At 40.3% G+C, this 13,392-nt stretch overlaps 1 protein-coding gene across 4 annotated transcripts in view; it reads left to right on the forward strand.

The window, feature by feature from the left end:
- Positions 1-13,392, forward strand: part of LOC110050143 (long-chain-fatty-acid--CoA ligase 1-like) — a 31,255-nt gene that overhangs the window by 14,355 nt on the left and 3,508 nt on the right. For all 4 annotated transcript variants that reach the window (XM_089270822.1, XM_089270821.1, XM_089270823.1 and 1 more), the window contains 18 exons: positions 1,741-1,849; positions 2,832-2,899; positions 3,613-3,714; positions 4,146-4,245; positions 4,801-4,973; positions 5,820-5,852; positions 6,757-6,808; positions 7,581-7,657; positions 8,074-8,151; positions 8,623-8,705; positions 9,106-9,157; positions 9,328-9,410; positions 9,656-9,710; positions 9,916-10,011; positions 10,409-10,481; positions 10,805-10,896; positions 11,499-11,615; positions 12,314-12,367. In XM_089270822.1, coding sequence (XP_089126948.1) covers positions 1,741-1,849; positions 2,832-2,899; positions 3,613-3,714; positions 4,146-4,245; positions 4,801-4,973; positions 5,820-5,852; positions 6,757-6,808; positions 7,581-7,657; positions 8,074-8,151; positions 8,623-8,705; positions 9,106-9,157; positions 9,328-9,410; positions 9,656-9,710; positions 9,916-10,011; positions 10,409-10,481; positions 10,805-10,896; positions 11,499-11,615; positions 12,314-12,367 — 1,497 coding nt within the window. The remainder of the gene's footprint in view (positions 1-1,740; positions 1,850-2,831; positions 2,900-3,612; positions 3,715-4,145; positions 4,246-4,800; positions 4,974-5,819; positions 5,853-6,756; positions 6,809-7,580; positions 7,658-8,073; positions 8,152-8,622; positions 8,706-9,105; positions 9,158-9,327; positions 9,411-9,655; positions 9,711-9,915; positions 10,012-10,408; positions 10,482-10,804; positions 10,897-11,498; positions 11,616-12,313; positions 12,368-13,392) is intronic.

A 13,392-nucleotide genomic window follows, 5' to 3' on the forward strand; every position in this document is an offset into this window, starting at 1 on the left:
CGATTGGAACACTGAGACAAAGTTGGTTCATTTTTAGAAAGATTCCCAGAATTTACGGAGTTAAATGACGTCTCCAACAAACGGCACAGTCCGTTCTAAGCACCTGTTGTTAGAGTTTTCGAAACGGGCGATTCAAACCGCATGATTGCCAACACCACAAATCGAGGAGATTTTGACTACTACTGATTGGCCCCCATGCAATTTCTCTAAAAATTAATTTATTCTCTGTTTTTTGAGATGAAGAAAAGGATTGCAAGCGAAAAAGGCGGGAAAGAAAAAAAATATGTCCCACCGCCATCTTTGCTTTGTTTAACGACTCGCGTTTTTGAGCGCAGATAGATTTTAGTTTTTCAGAGAAACTGAAATATGTTCTTATGGTTTGCAACTAACTGGCTTAATGAAAGCGGACAAAATCGTTTCGTGGATTTTTCATCTTACAGTTAAAAATAGAATTAACATCGTTTTATCAGAAAGGGACAAACATTCGTGTCTGAAGTAGGATCGACTTACAACTGCGCGCTGCTTTAGACAGGATTTCAAATGTTTGTTGCGACCAAGTTGATCTACAATTAATTCCTCGGTTGGAGCCAAAAATCGTGCTTCAGATTGTTAGAGGCGTGGATGTCTTTTGGCGGGGTTTATGATAGCTTTACTGGCTTGAAATCTTGTAACTGTCTGAAGAAATGATCGCTGGTGTGTTAGTTAGCTCGGAAGGTTTTCTATATTCAAAGGTTGGAAGCTCGTTGTATCCCCTATGAAGGCTCATCCAATTCGGTGTATTAGAGGCCTTTCGTCCGAGGAATATTCATGACATGTACATCAGTAGTTTTGTTATATTAAAAGGTGTTTATTTTATTTACAACGTTAGAGTTTTGTCCTTTGCAAGACGCATTATCCGTTCAATTACAGCTCTTCAGTTTTATCGGCCAGGGACGTTCCCTATTGTTATGGAAGCGCGATGCAAGAGTAACGTCATAATATTACAAAGCATGCTGGGAATAACATGAGAAGAATACGTGATTAAAGCGTGACCGTTGTTTTGACTTTGTGCTCAGTGTGATATACATTCGTGTTCGTGTCAGTTAACGCATGACAGTCCGTTACATCGACAGTTCGTTATTGAGTAGTTCGTTATCGGGTAGCAGGTCTATTGTATCACGGGGTAATTCGTTAGATCGCAAGGTAGGAAGGTTCGTTACGTTGGAAGGTTCGTTGACTGTGGGTTCCTTTAATGGGAGGTATGTTATATATGGGAAAATTTACTTTAAAGGCGGTTCTATATGACCAAAGGGTTTTTTTATGAGAGTTTCGTTGTACTGGATTGTTCAGCAACACTGGGATAGTTCGCCATATCAAAGGCCAATTTCATAGCTTAAGGTTTCTTATATAGAGACTCTAGATCTTGTATTGGAGGTTTACTATATCGCCAGGCTGTTGTTCAGTATGGTTTCCCGAGGTTTGTGATACACTTTTCTGTCATCTTGGCTTTGCTGTTTATACAAGTGGCGCAAGTCGAAGCCTTCATGTTATGTCTTGCAAACACTACGCAGAAATACACTCGAGTATCTCTCTCCTGAGGCTAAAAGGCGCTGTCGATTTTCCGCTTGGATAAGGATATGGCTAACTGCGTGGCACGCTATTACCAAAAGATCCACTCCAACGGTGCCAATCCCTCCTTCCTTACTCTCCATAAATTTAGTTTGTAATGAAGAGTTAAGTGGACATCAACCTTTCTCTCAGGGTACTGACGGGGCAAGAAGGAGCACGCTGACGACTGAAATCGTAACACGACAATACCCTGACGTCGGCACCGTGTACGAGAGCTTCCTCCTCGGTGTAAAAATTTCAGGTGAGCGACACTCAGTAAGTGAGCTTACACATTTCTGTTGATCTATCTGCTTTCCTTCTTTTGCTATCGTTCTTCGTCTGTTCATCATACCAAAATTCCGGTAATAAATCCAGAAGACTTTTTCAAGGACCTTCTTATCATGAAGGAGAGTCAGCATCGAAAGAAATATTATGTTTCAAATAATGATTTTTTGGCTTTATTTGGAAATGACTTTGCGTCTAACTGAGTAACGTACAACGTGACACATTAAAACTTTCCGTCTAATAAGCAGAACGACGTTGTGAAACACAAAAAAAGTAAATCCTCGTCTATAAGAGCAATTTTTACGTGACAATTTTTATTTGCTCGTGTAGAGGACGAAAATTGGCCAGTTTTTATGTGACAAATATCAGTTTGCTGAAGACAAATAAAAAAAAGTTGTCACATACGAAAAATTGCTCGTCTAGACGACTCGTCACATAAAATGTGTATTAAGAGTTCCCCTTATTCTTTCCCGGTCAAAAGACGCTTTTATTATGGCGGCGTCCATACTACGCCGGAGGAATTTGAAAACCCAGCTTTACCTCTACGGTTAGGCCTACCGTCCACACTAATCCGTCACGAAAACGGAGCTTTTCGAAAACGCACTTCAAACCGGAGGACTTTGAAAACGCCGGCTTTTCGTTTTCGCGTGGACGCGGAAAACATTTTGTAAACGGAGCTTTTCGAAAACGAATTAGCCACGATAGCCATGTGATTTCCCTGCATGACCGAGTTTTCCTTAATCGCAAATCCAAAATGATCGGAGATTGTTGTGCTTTTAAAATCCTCCGGCGTATTGTGGACGGAAAACATTTGATGTGTTTTCAGAGTGAAATCCGTTTTTTTCAAATTTCTAGGTGTAGTGTGGAGGGAGCCTGTGTTCATATTGCGTCCTTCAGTTGTCGATAGTTTGCTTTGTCAAAAGGAAAGTTTACAAATAATTGTATCTTTTCTCCGTTAGGTGACGGTCCTTGTCTGGGGACCTGGGACCCAGACATCAAGAAATATACGTGGCTTACATATAACCAGGTGAGTGGGACATACATTGCGTCGTATGTCGCAGTTCTGAGTCCAAATTGAAAAGGATTCTTTCCCTTTTTTTGGTTTTACCTACAACCCTAGGAAAAATGCTACCATCCGTCTCTTTACTGCTACTTGTTTAAGCATAGAAAGTATTGTAACTTGTCTCTGTTTTCTCTGTTATAAAACGACAGCGAAACGATGCCAAATGATTTGTCATAACTGACTTAGCGAGGGTAGGGGGGGGGGGGGGGACTTTTGCAGTGGCATGCCTGTAAACTAGCTAAGCTTGGTGCTTGTATAGCTAAGTGCATGATCACTATAAATAGGATTTACATCTGCATTTTACACACTGTAGTTGGTTTTAAAAAGTGGCAAATCCATATCCGTACTTATTTTGTCGCAACTGAGAGTTTTGTGGAAGATTTCAGATATTTCTCGACTTGCTCGTTTGGGCCGTATTGAGCCGGATAACGACCTACGGTCAGTCCAGCCTTTTCTTCGCTTCGCTCCTTTCCTCAGTACTGTCAAGGCAAAACTCAGTGGTATTCACCCTGTACAGCCTCTACGCTGATAACATGTATGCACCATATCCATGAGCTCAATGATCAAATTATTTTTATCTAACATTCTGGGTTTCTCAAAATGTTTGATCGTTTAGTTGGATGAAAGGATCTAATAGATTAGCCGCAGTTCAACTTTGTGCGTTCGTTTCTGGCTAGGTTCATGAGCGGGCGACCTACGTTGGCGCAGGCTTGGTTGTCATTGGTTGTGAGCCCTCGCAAAAGACCTTCATTGGTATTTACGGACCTAACCGGGTGGAGGTAAACTGTTCAATTCGTCACGACTCTTCTAAGATGTTCAAACAGGTGATATGTTCAGTCCACACACTTAGGCTAACCTGAGCCCTATTCAGGCTAACCGTAGTGCCATTTCGTCATTTCGCTATTTCTAAACAATTATCGGATGAGGTTTTTGTGATATCCGGAATAATTAAGGTCGAGGTAAGTGTTATCAGCCGAAGCCGAAGGCTTCACTAATCTGCCAACAGATTAGTGAATAAAATCTGTAGGTTGTGCTGTTTCCCAAAATTAACTGTAGGCTTTTAACCAATGAGAAGACAGATGGTGACTACAATGTAAAATAAATGTATTAAACACGCCCTCCATTGCGTTGTATCATCGTAAGCTCACCGCTTCTGCTGGGCTGATGCCGTACATAGAGGGCTTGTCTTTACTTGTTGCTTTTTCTTCAGTGGACCTTGACTGATCTTGGCTGTCAGATGTTTTCCATGATATCAGTTCCTGTTTATGACGCACACGGCACTGAAGAATGTATTTACATTATAAACCACGGTAAGAGACTGAAATGCTGACCTTCGATAGTGAACTGATTGCTAAACAGTGAACGCGCTATCATCTTCAGATTTCCGAGGCCCCGTCCACAGTACGTCAGAGAAATTTGAAAACGGAGGTTTCACTCGGTGAAAGCGCATCAAATGTTTTCCGTCCACACTACGCCGGAGGAATTTAAAAACGCATCAATTAGCGGTCATTTTGGATTCGTGTTTGAGGAAAATTAACCCGGTCTGGGAGATGATTAACGTAACTCGAAAAGCTCCGTTTAAAAATGTTTTCTGTCCACACGAAAACGCAAAGCCGGCGTTTTCAAATTCCTCTAGTTTGAAGAGCGTTTCCGAAAGGCTCCGTTTTCGCGGCGGATATGCGTCGACGGTAGACCATAACCGAAGAAATAAAGCTGCGTTTTCAAATTCCTCGGCGTTGTGAGGACGGTGCCAAAGATCAAAGCTTTTAAAAATGTTGTGTGTTGTTCAGTTGTCTTTTAATTGTTTTTTCTTTTCGTTATGTGTTTACGTACAAGTTTCACTTTTTCCCTTTTATTCGTTTCAGCCGGGCTCTCTACTATCGTTTGCAACGAGGACAAAGTTTCTCTGCTTCTTGAGCAGGCCCACTCGTGCAAGGGGCTGAAAAACCTAGTGAAAATAGGCTCCCAGGTAACACAGGAGCAGAGTGAAAGAGCTAAGGAACTGGGACTCAAGCTCATCTCTCTGTCAGATTTAGAAGTAAGTTATGCTCTAAACATTCCAAGACACAGGATTTTGGATCTTTTTATCTAACAATTGACAGAATGGTTAGCAGACAAGTTTTTTTGGAAATTTCAAAACATTATGCAGCCGTAGGTAATGAGAATTGTGGGAGGTTTTCTTCATCATTGCACTCATTTAGTGCTTTAATTAAGACCTACCCAGAAGTGAAGGAAATTTTCATCATTTTTTCCGAGTCAAGCCAGTTGCATTGCACAGAGTCAATGAAAAAAAAAAAAAAAAAAAAACGTGATACCCTTCTTACGACTAAAAAGAAGCCAAAAAAGCAAAGTTAACACAAAGATTTGCATTGATTTCTCTTTATAACTAAAAAAAACTGAGTATTTCATCGTTCGTTTGTAGTTTCTTTGATGACAAGATGACAAAGATCTTTTAAAACTGTTTTTCACTCTATATTGAGGGTCTGGATAAGGGTGCTCTGATCTCAGTTATCAGTCAAATTTTCGGCGATTGTTCAGCTATCACTGCATTTAGTAGACGATGTCGACGATCGGTCAACCAGCCGGTTGCTTTACTTTTTGCTGGTACGCTGTGCTGACGAGACCCAACCAGGTCGAAACAGCTGTCCACGGTTGCAATTCTTGGCTTTCAGTTTGGACTCTATCATGTCGTTGTCCCGTTAAGCTTTCTACGAGTAACCAGCCTTGCTTCCTTGTTATGTTAAAATTTCAGCGCATTTCTAGGCTATCAGTAGATTTTGTAGACCTTGGATCTCACCTACAAAAGGTACAAAAGGCTTCATAATTCAGCTGACTCCCGCTAGACCTTCTCTAATCTTTCTCGTGTGTTGCTTTTTCAACACAGGATATTGGAAAGAAGAGTTTTGAGGAAAGAAAGGTAACTACAGCTGATAGGGTTTTTACGGTCTTAAGTCAAACTAGACCTGAAAGTTTATCAAACCGTTAAGTTCCTTTTGAGCGTGACTGCATTGTGAAGCAGGCTAGAGGGAAGGGCTTTAGGGTAAGCTACGGCATTGGAACGAATGAATCAGAGAAAATTGCCTTGATGAAACACCAAATTCCAATGCTTAAGAAATAGAAAACATGTAGCGTGTTTCTATAGAGTTAAAGAAACACGATTGGAAGTTTGGGAGAACGAGAAATGATGTGGGAGCACGAGCCACAGGCGAGTTTTTCCACAGCTTTTTCGAGTTCTCCCAAACTTTCACGAGTTTCTATAAGTCGATAGAAACGGGAGAACATGTTTTCTGTCTCTTTTAGAAAACACCGCGACAAAAAAAAGAAAAACAGCTAGCTTGTTTACTTTGATTATCAAAATGCAAATTCTCTTTGCTCGCGCCATCATTACGTCAACAGCTCGTGCTAGTTCTGTGTTTCCATCGAGTTATAGAAACACGATTTTTAACCAATCAGCGCGCTTATTTTCTTAGGACCCTTTTCTAAGTAATATTACAACACATTTATGGTAAGCAAAAAGGAGAATTGATATTTCAAGCTTGGCATGAAGTAGTGCCGGTGCAATACTAAATAAAGGCGGCAACAAGTGAAATATTTAGCTAATTATCAACTTGAAGTTGATCAAGTAAATTAACCGCCATAACGAGCATTTGAATTTGACGGCTTGAACGTTAACCCTTCGTCAGAGGAAGTGGTCTTATTCTGACGAAGGGTAACGCCCAAAACGTCAACTCCATGGCGTTAATTTGCCTTTATCATTGTTAAGTTGATAAATTACCAACCGGTATAAGACAAACTGGCTAACTATTTTGCTATTATTCTAGCCAGCTAAACCAGAGGACATTTTAACTGTGTGTTACACAAGTGGGACAACTGGTAAGTGACACTTTTTCTTTCTATTACCGTTCCACTAAACTGTGGGAACAATTTTCCACTTTCACTCAATATTTGTTTTGAAATATAGCCTAAGAATGAAATTCATGGTCAAAAATGAAAATGTATTGTTCAGCATCGAATCTGTTAAATGGGATTATCAGCTATTTTGAGTTTAGCTGAGTTTTGAACATACCTGTTACAGATCTGTTGGCGAGGTTTTGCCAGCTCTGGTGAAATTAAGTCTCCGTCATTGGTAGATAGCAAAAAAACCCTGGCCACTGCACCGGTTCCCTGATACATGTCTAGCTCACTGAAAGCATTACCGAAACCCAAGAGGAAGACGTTAGCTTCAGAGTAATTTTGACTATTTGCGGAAGGCAGGACAACTTTATTTTGCCATCGTGAAACTCCCCGCTGGCTTTTTTTTTTTTTTTTTTTTTTTTTTTTTGTCACATATCCCTGGCCAGCATCATGATCGGAAGGATATTTTTAGCACGTTCCGCTCATTGCAATTTCTTTTGTTTTTGGCGTCACATGGTTGCCTAGCAACACCAGCGCTGGCCAAGCTTGAAGGGCGGGAAAATTGCATTTGTACCAAGAAACTTTTCGTTTCTTTGAAAAAAATTTCAAGGGAGTATTGAATCTCATACTCAAACATTGGTGTTTAAAAATCCAAACTGACGTCTATTTGAGCAGGCTACTGTTATGTTGCGCCGATCTAAGAGGCCTTGTGGTTTTTAACCAAATATTTGCCTTCTTATCTTGACGACAGGACCTCCTAAGGGAGCGATTCTGACACATGCCAATCTCGTAGCTGATATCTCGGCTTACCGCGTACATATGCGTCAGGTATGTATCTGTGCAGGCATTTAGATATCTCCTATCACATTTCAAGGTGAATAGTCGGGAACCTCCCCCCGCCACCCCTCCACCATCTCCAACCCCTCCACCCCCTCCACCTCTCCACCATCTCCAACCCCTCCAACCCCTCCACCCCTCCACCTCTCCACCATCTCTACGCAATTCCCTGCATACAGGCTTCACCCCTATCCACCCCCCTCCACCCCATGCACCAATATAAAGGCTCTCAACTCCAAGCAAACTACTCCCTTTGTTTCAACTTCCATTCCAAGCAAATGGAGTTCAGTTCTGGTTTAACACCCTTTCCAGAAATGTAGACACTTTTCGTGGCATAAACAAACAATAGAAACATCAGTGGCAGGAAATACACGTAAGCCGAGATCATTTTTTTAATATCATTACAGACTGGATTTGAGCTGACGCCTGAGGATGTGCACCTGTCATTTTTACCGCTGGCTCACATGTATGAACGAATAAATCACGTAAGTACTGAGTCACGCATCAATTCACGCACACACATGTGGAAACAAGCGATAGATCCTCGTAACACTAATCCAAGGATTCGTTTAATTAATAAGGAAATGACGCCCTCTTTAACACGATGACTCGTCAACTTTACAGAATAAGCTTTGCATTAGCTTAGGAAACCACTGCAATGACTACAGCGGCGACCAATGTTTGGAGGTAGAATATTGACCAAGAAAACTCTTTGTTTTCCGCGTACAGAAGTAATTCATTTCTACTCAACCAAAAGTTAGAATGAGCATTTGTGGTGAAACAATACTTTCACTTTCCAATTTATCTCACTCTCTGAGCTCTCTTTCGACATAGTTCTACATAGAGCAATCCCTTTACCGAGTACCATTGCAAGGCCACTACCCACACATCCGAAAATATCAACTTAACTCTCTCAGTGATGAGAAATGTAAAGGTTAATTCAATTACCCTTTCAGTTGAATCTATTACTGAGCGGAGCAAGAATTGGGTACTACAGTGGGGACATCAAACGACTGCTCGAAGACTGCAAAGAACTGAAGTAAGTTTAAAGGAGCTTACAAAATTATTTCGAGGGGAGCCTCAAATTAAATTAAATTGAATTTTTTTCTAAGACTAAAACACTAAAAAGGTAAAACTAAAACAACAAGAAACAAGGATTGTTATGTTTGAGACAAATAACAAATAGGCCAACTTGAAGTTTGACGCTAAATTTTTTTGATGCGCCAATTCTTTTAAAAAATATACTCTGTTGCCCCCCAATGAGTATTTTTCAAAGAGAAGCAACTAAAGCACAACAATTATTTTCTGCAGAATTTAGTTAAGGGGGCAATCGTCACAGATCGACGAAGTAGTCTGCTAACTTCTGTCTTTAACGATCCGTAGGTAATTTGTTTATTTTCTGTCTCGTTTAAATCCCCTATGATGAATTGTCTTCACAGGCCGACGATTTTTTCAGCAGTTCCACGTTTACTGAACAGAATCTATGACAAGGTAATGAAAAAACTATATTTATTTTGATAATTTCACTCATTAACATTGTGTTTCTCCTTGCAATATCAACATATTTTCAAGTCGAGAGGTGAAGAGAATATGGAAATCATCAACCATTGTGATTCGACTTAACACGCTCTTCAGTGTTATTTTGTTTCGTACGTAAACAGGTCATGTCGGGAGTGTCCAAGAGCAAGCTAAAAAGGTGGATTTTCCAAATGGCGTTGAGGTCCAAAGAAAGTGATCTTAAAAGGTAAGTAAGCCAGAAAACTTCATGCAGTATTCCGTAAGAGTACTATTAGGGTCCCCTCTCCCTCCCCCCTTCCCCTAACCGCCAACCCACCCCTCTACCTCTTTTATTAGCTCGACCCCGGGCCACTCTCCACATTAGGAGGTGGATAAAATTACTAATTCGCACGCTTTTCTTGTTTTTTCGTGTCATGGTCGATGTTTGCCTATGCCAATTATTTTTTCACTGCTTGTGTTTAACTGTCGTAGGCGAATCATCAGCAAGAACACGATATGGGATTACTTGGTCCTTCGTAAAGTACAGGTAAGGCAGTCAGCCATTGATCGTGATCATATTACGAAAGCTTGCGAGTGGAGGGGGACGGGTGAAGTTTGTGCACCTGACGTAATCATGAATAAGTGCCGACGTTGTCTAGGTTGAGGCTCATTTAAGCTTTAAAATTATTCTCAGCACGTTGCTCTGTCAAAAACCCTAAGAAGGTTTTTATTACTTTTGATTTTTACTACAGAATCTTCTTGGAGGTCGTGTGCGATATATGCCTTGTGGCTCAGCGCCCTTGTCAGCCAAAGTGACGTCATTCATTAGATGCGTCATGGGATGTTACGTGAGTTCATCAGTGATATATGTAATTTTATAATCATCAAATATTTTCGGTCGCGTGCGATTGGTCTAAACGCATCACGTGACTGAATATTTCCAAGCTAAAACTGGGGAATATCCGAGTGATATTTCCCAATTTTCAAAACCGCACGTGTTGCGAAAAACATTTGAAGAATAATAAACTCTACGCTCTCGGAAAACTGTGAGCTTCGAGGAACAGATAATGTCCGCGGACAAATATCCAAGCATATTTTCGGGCCAAATGGAGACTATTGTTTATATATGCACGTTTCTTTGATTCTTCTTACTTAACTGTAGGATTCTTGTCAATGCACGGTTTGCGTTTCCAGTTCATATTTTTGTACGATCACACCAAATGAATCTGTCATTGTCTTTCTCAGTTGACTGAGGGCTACGGTCAGACCGAGTGCGCAGCAGCTGCGACCTTTCAGTTGTATAATGACCTCACCACAGGTCTGTCGACTGTTGTTTTTTTTGTTTTGTTTTGTTTTGTTTCCTCTTCACTCATGTATCATTTACTTTTTTGATTAATTGGACGACCGATCGACCAATTGACTGACCGACTAATTGAGTGAGTGACTGACTGACTAACCGACCGACCGATCGGATAACTGACTGATTGGTAATTGACTGATTGATTGATTGATTGATTAAATAAATGAATGAATGAATGAATGAATTAATTAATTAATTAATTAATTAATTAATTAATGTTTGACATGATCGATTTATTAATTGGATGATTCGATGATTTTCTATTTCATTTCATTGTGTAGCCGGTCACGTGGGCCCTCCAGTTCCTTCTAACATCATTAAACTTGTAGACGTGGAAGAAAAGGCATACTTCGCTAAAAATGGGCAGGGGGAGGTATGATAGTGGAGCTTCATTTTTATCTAATTTACTTCTTTGTATAAGCAAAAATAATCAGACAAATCAGTGGCGGATCCTGACCTTGAGCTAAGAGGGGGCAGGGCCGGTTTTGTTTTCATTGCCCTGCCTGCTTTTCTTCCTTCTGTGATTTCTTTTTTTTTTTTGACCCAAAATAAGGGGCCGGGCCTCCCGGGCCCCTCCGTTAGATTCGCCACTGCGAATCAACCCTCAATTTATCGATCTTTCTGTTCATCGGTATTTATGAGGCCAAATTTAATGATAATCTGATTCTGGAAAGGAACTATAAAGTGTTGCAAAAAGTGCTAACTGTTTACTGAGCTGCTTCGACATACGCGTTCTGGCCTCAGTTTAAACTGCTTTTAACAAACCAATATCCGGCCTTGCCTTGTGATCAATTGGTTTTTTCCATGGTTATCGCCTTTGTAGCAGTGAGAGGTTTTTTTTACTGAGTCGAATCCATATTAACTGACGACAGATTAAGGCAAAGATCTTTTTAAAGCTCCAACACGAAGACTCTATCCTGACCTCGACGTGAAACAACGGACGTAGAAAACAGTAATCGTTTTTCTCCATTACAGATTTGCCTTAAGGGTCCTAGCGTCTTCAAGGGTTATCTTCACGACCCTGAAAAGACCGCTGAAACTATCGACGAGGATGGTTGGCTCCATACTGGTGACGTAGGAGAATGGCTTCCGGTAATGTGAAACTTCCGGTCTTAGATGTTATGTCTTCAATGACTTGCAAGCCGTTGATACCGGTTGATCTGCACAAGTTTAAAACCTTTCTTTTCATTTGTTCTTGTTTATCTGCACTTCTTTTGTTCCTAGGGCGAAGGGCATTGTTTGTGTTCTTAACCTTTTGTTTCCTTCTTCAATAATAAATAACCTTGTAAAAGGTGCAAGTCGCCCCATTGATGTGTTTTGAGATTGTCCCTAAATGCTTGAAAGTTACTGTGATTCAATAGATTCCCTTTTGTGGTATTTTATAGAAATACCAAGTCAAAAAAAAACAACTCCATTGAGAACCCGTACATTTTATACACAAAGTGAGTCTACATCTACCGAGGACGTAACGACCAAAGAAAAGACGACAACGAACTCGTGACAACAACTTGACGCCAAAAAGAAGAGCCTGAGGAACTCACGAGGAAAAGAGATCTGAAGACGTTAAGAGTACCCAACGAGATCCTCACGAGGAGACAAAGAGGGCGTAGTTATAACGTGTGTAGCTCAGACGTAAACAAATCTTAACGAAATTGTAACGATGACGTAACAAGGATGCACGATAACGTAACGAGGATGGAACGAGAACGTTACATAACGAGACATCTCGCCATAAATATCATGCGACTATCTTATTAACTATTGTCCTATCCTGTTCTTTAAATTTGCAGAATGGAACTTTGAAAATTATCGATCGAAAGAAAAACATATTCAAACTTTCCCAGGCAAGGAGTTTTTTTCTTGTTTATGATTTTAGATTTTTACTTTCAAATAAAGGTGTCTGTCTATCTATGATGAAGGTTGAAACTCTCCTGATCTATTTCCAAATGTTTTAACACCGTCAGTAAGGAGAATTTGGTCACTCACTTCATTCAAGGCTTATGAGATCTATTTTCACTTTTTTTGAAATGCATGTTACTAATACAATCGAACCTTCCGAAAGCGCTTACGAAAGCTTAGACCATTTTGGGTCAAAATTACAAGGTGGTTTACCTCATGTTTTAAATTTTTATTCACGTGAAAATTAGGTCAATTTCGAAACAAATCTGGCACTTCTCATTTAGAAATTTTCGTCTCTTGTACTACGCCGGAATGCGATAATGTTACCACGCCTTATTATTCAATCTTCGCCCTATTACCTGTAAAGTGGTCGTTAACGGGAGGTTAAAAACAAAAGAAAAATTCAATTTTTTAGCTCTGAAAGTGGTCGCGGTCGCTTACGATAAGAAGTCGCTTACAACAGGTTCCAAATATAGTGATTTGACTTGGAAACTTTTGGTATTTTGGAAAACTGGTCGCTGAGGAGAGGTGGTCGCAACAGGAGGTTCGACTGTATTACCAGTGAAATTATACAGTTCTTTCTTTCTTTCTATTTGTTCATAGTATCTCCCTATTTACCGACTTGTTTGTTAGTTTCGCTTTTTAATTAACTCATTATCCTCGAATTAGCGCCCCCCTCGAATAAGCGTCCCCCTTCCCTCCCCCTCCCCCCCATTTTGTGGACGAGTAATGAGACAACAAAAGACGCATGGTTTTCGTCACGTATTAGATTTGGACATTGTTTTAGTTTGTGAACACGTTAAGTGAACACGTTAAACACGTTAAGTACTAACAGTGCTGCGATTAAAACTTTAGGATCAGCTCTTTATGCCAATAAACAGCTTATATTGTTGTTTACGCGCAGATGATGAATTAAAAAAATGATCATGTCTGGCCACGATTTGGGAAAAATTAAATAAGCGCCCCCCCC

Source organism: Orbicella faveolata, unplaced genomic scaffold, assembly GCF_042242905.1.
Source record: "Orbicella faveolata isolate gen_17 unplaced genomic scaffold, um_ofav_v1 contig_34, whole genome shotgun sequence".
NCBI classification, from domain to species: domain Eukaryota; kingdom Metazoa; phylum Cnidaria; class Anthozoa; order Scleractinia; family Merulinidae; genus Orbicella; species Orbicella faveolata.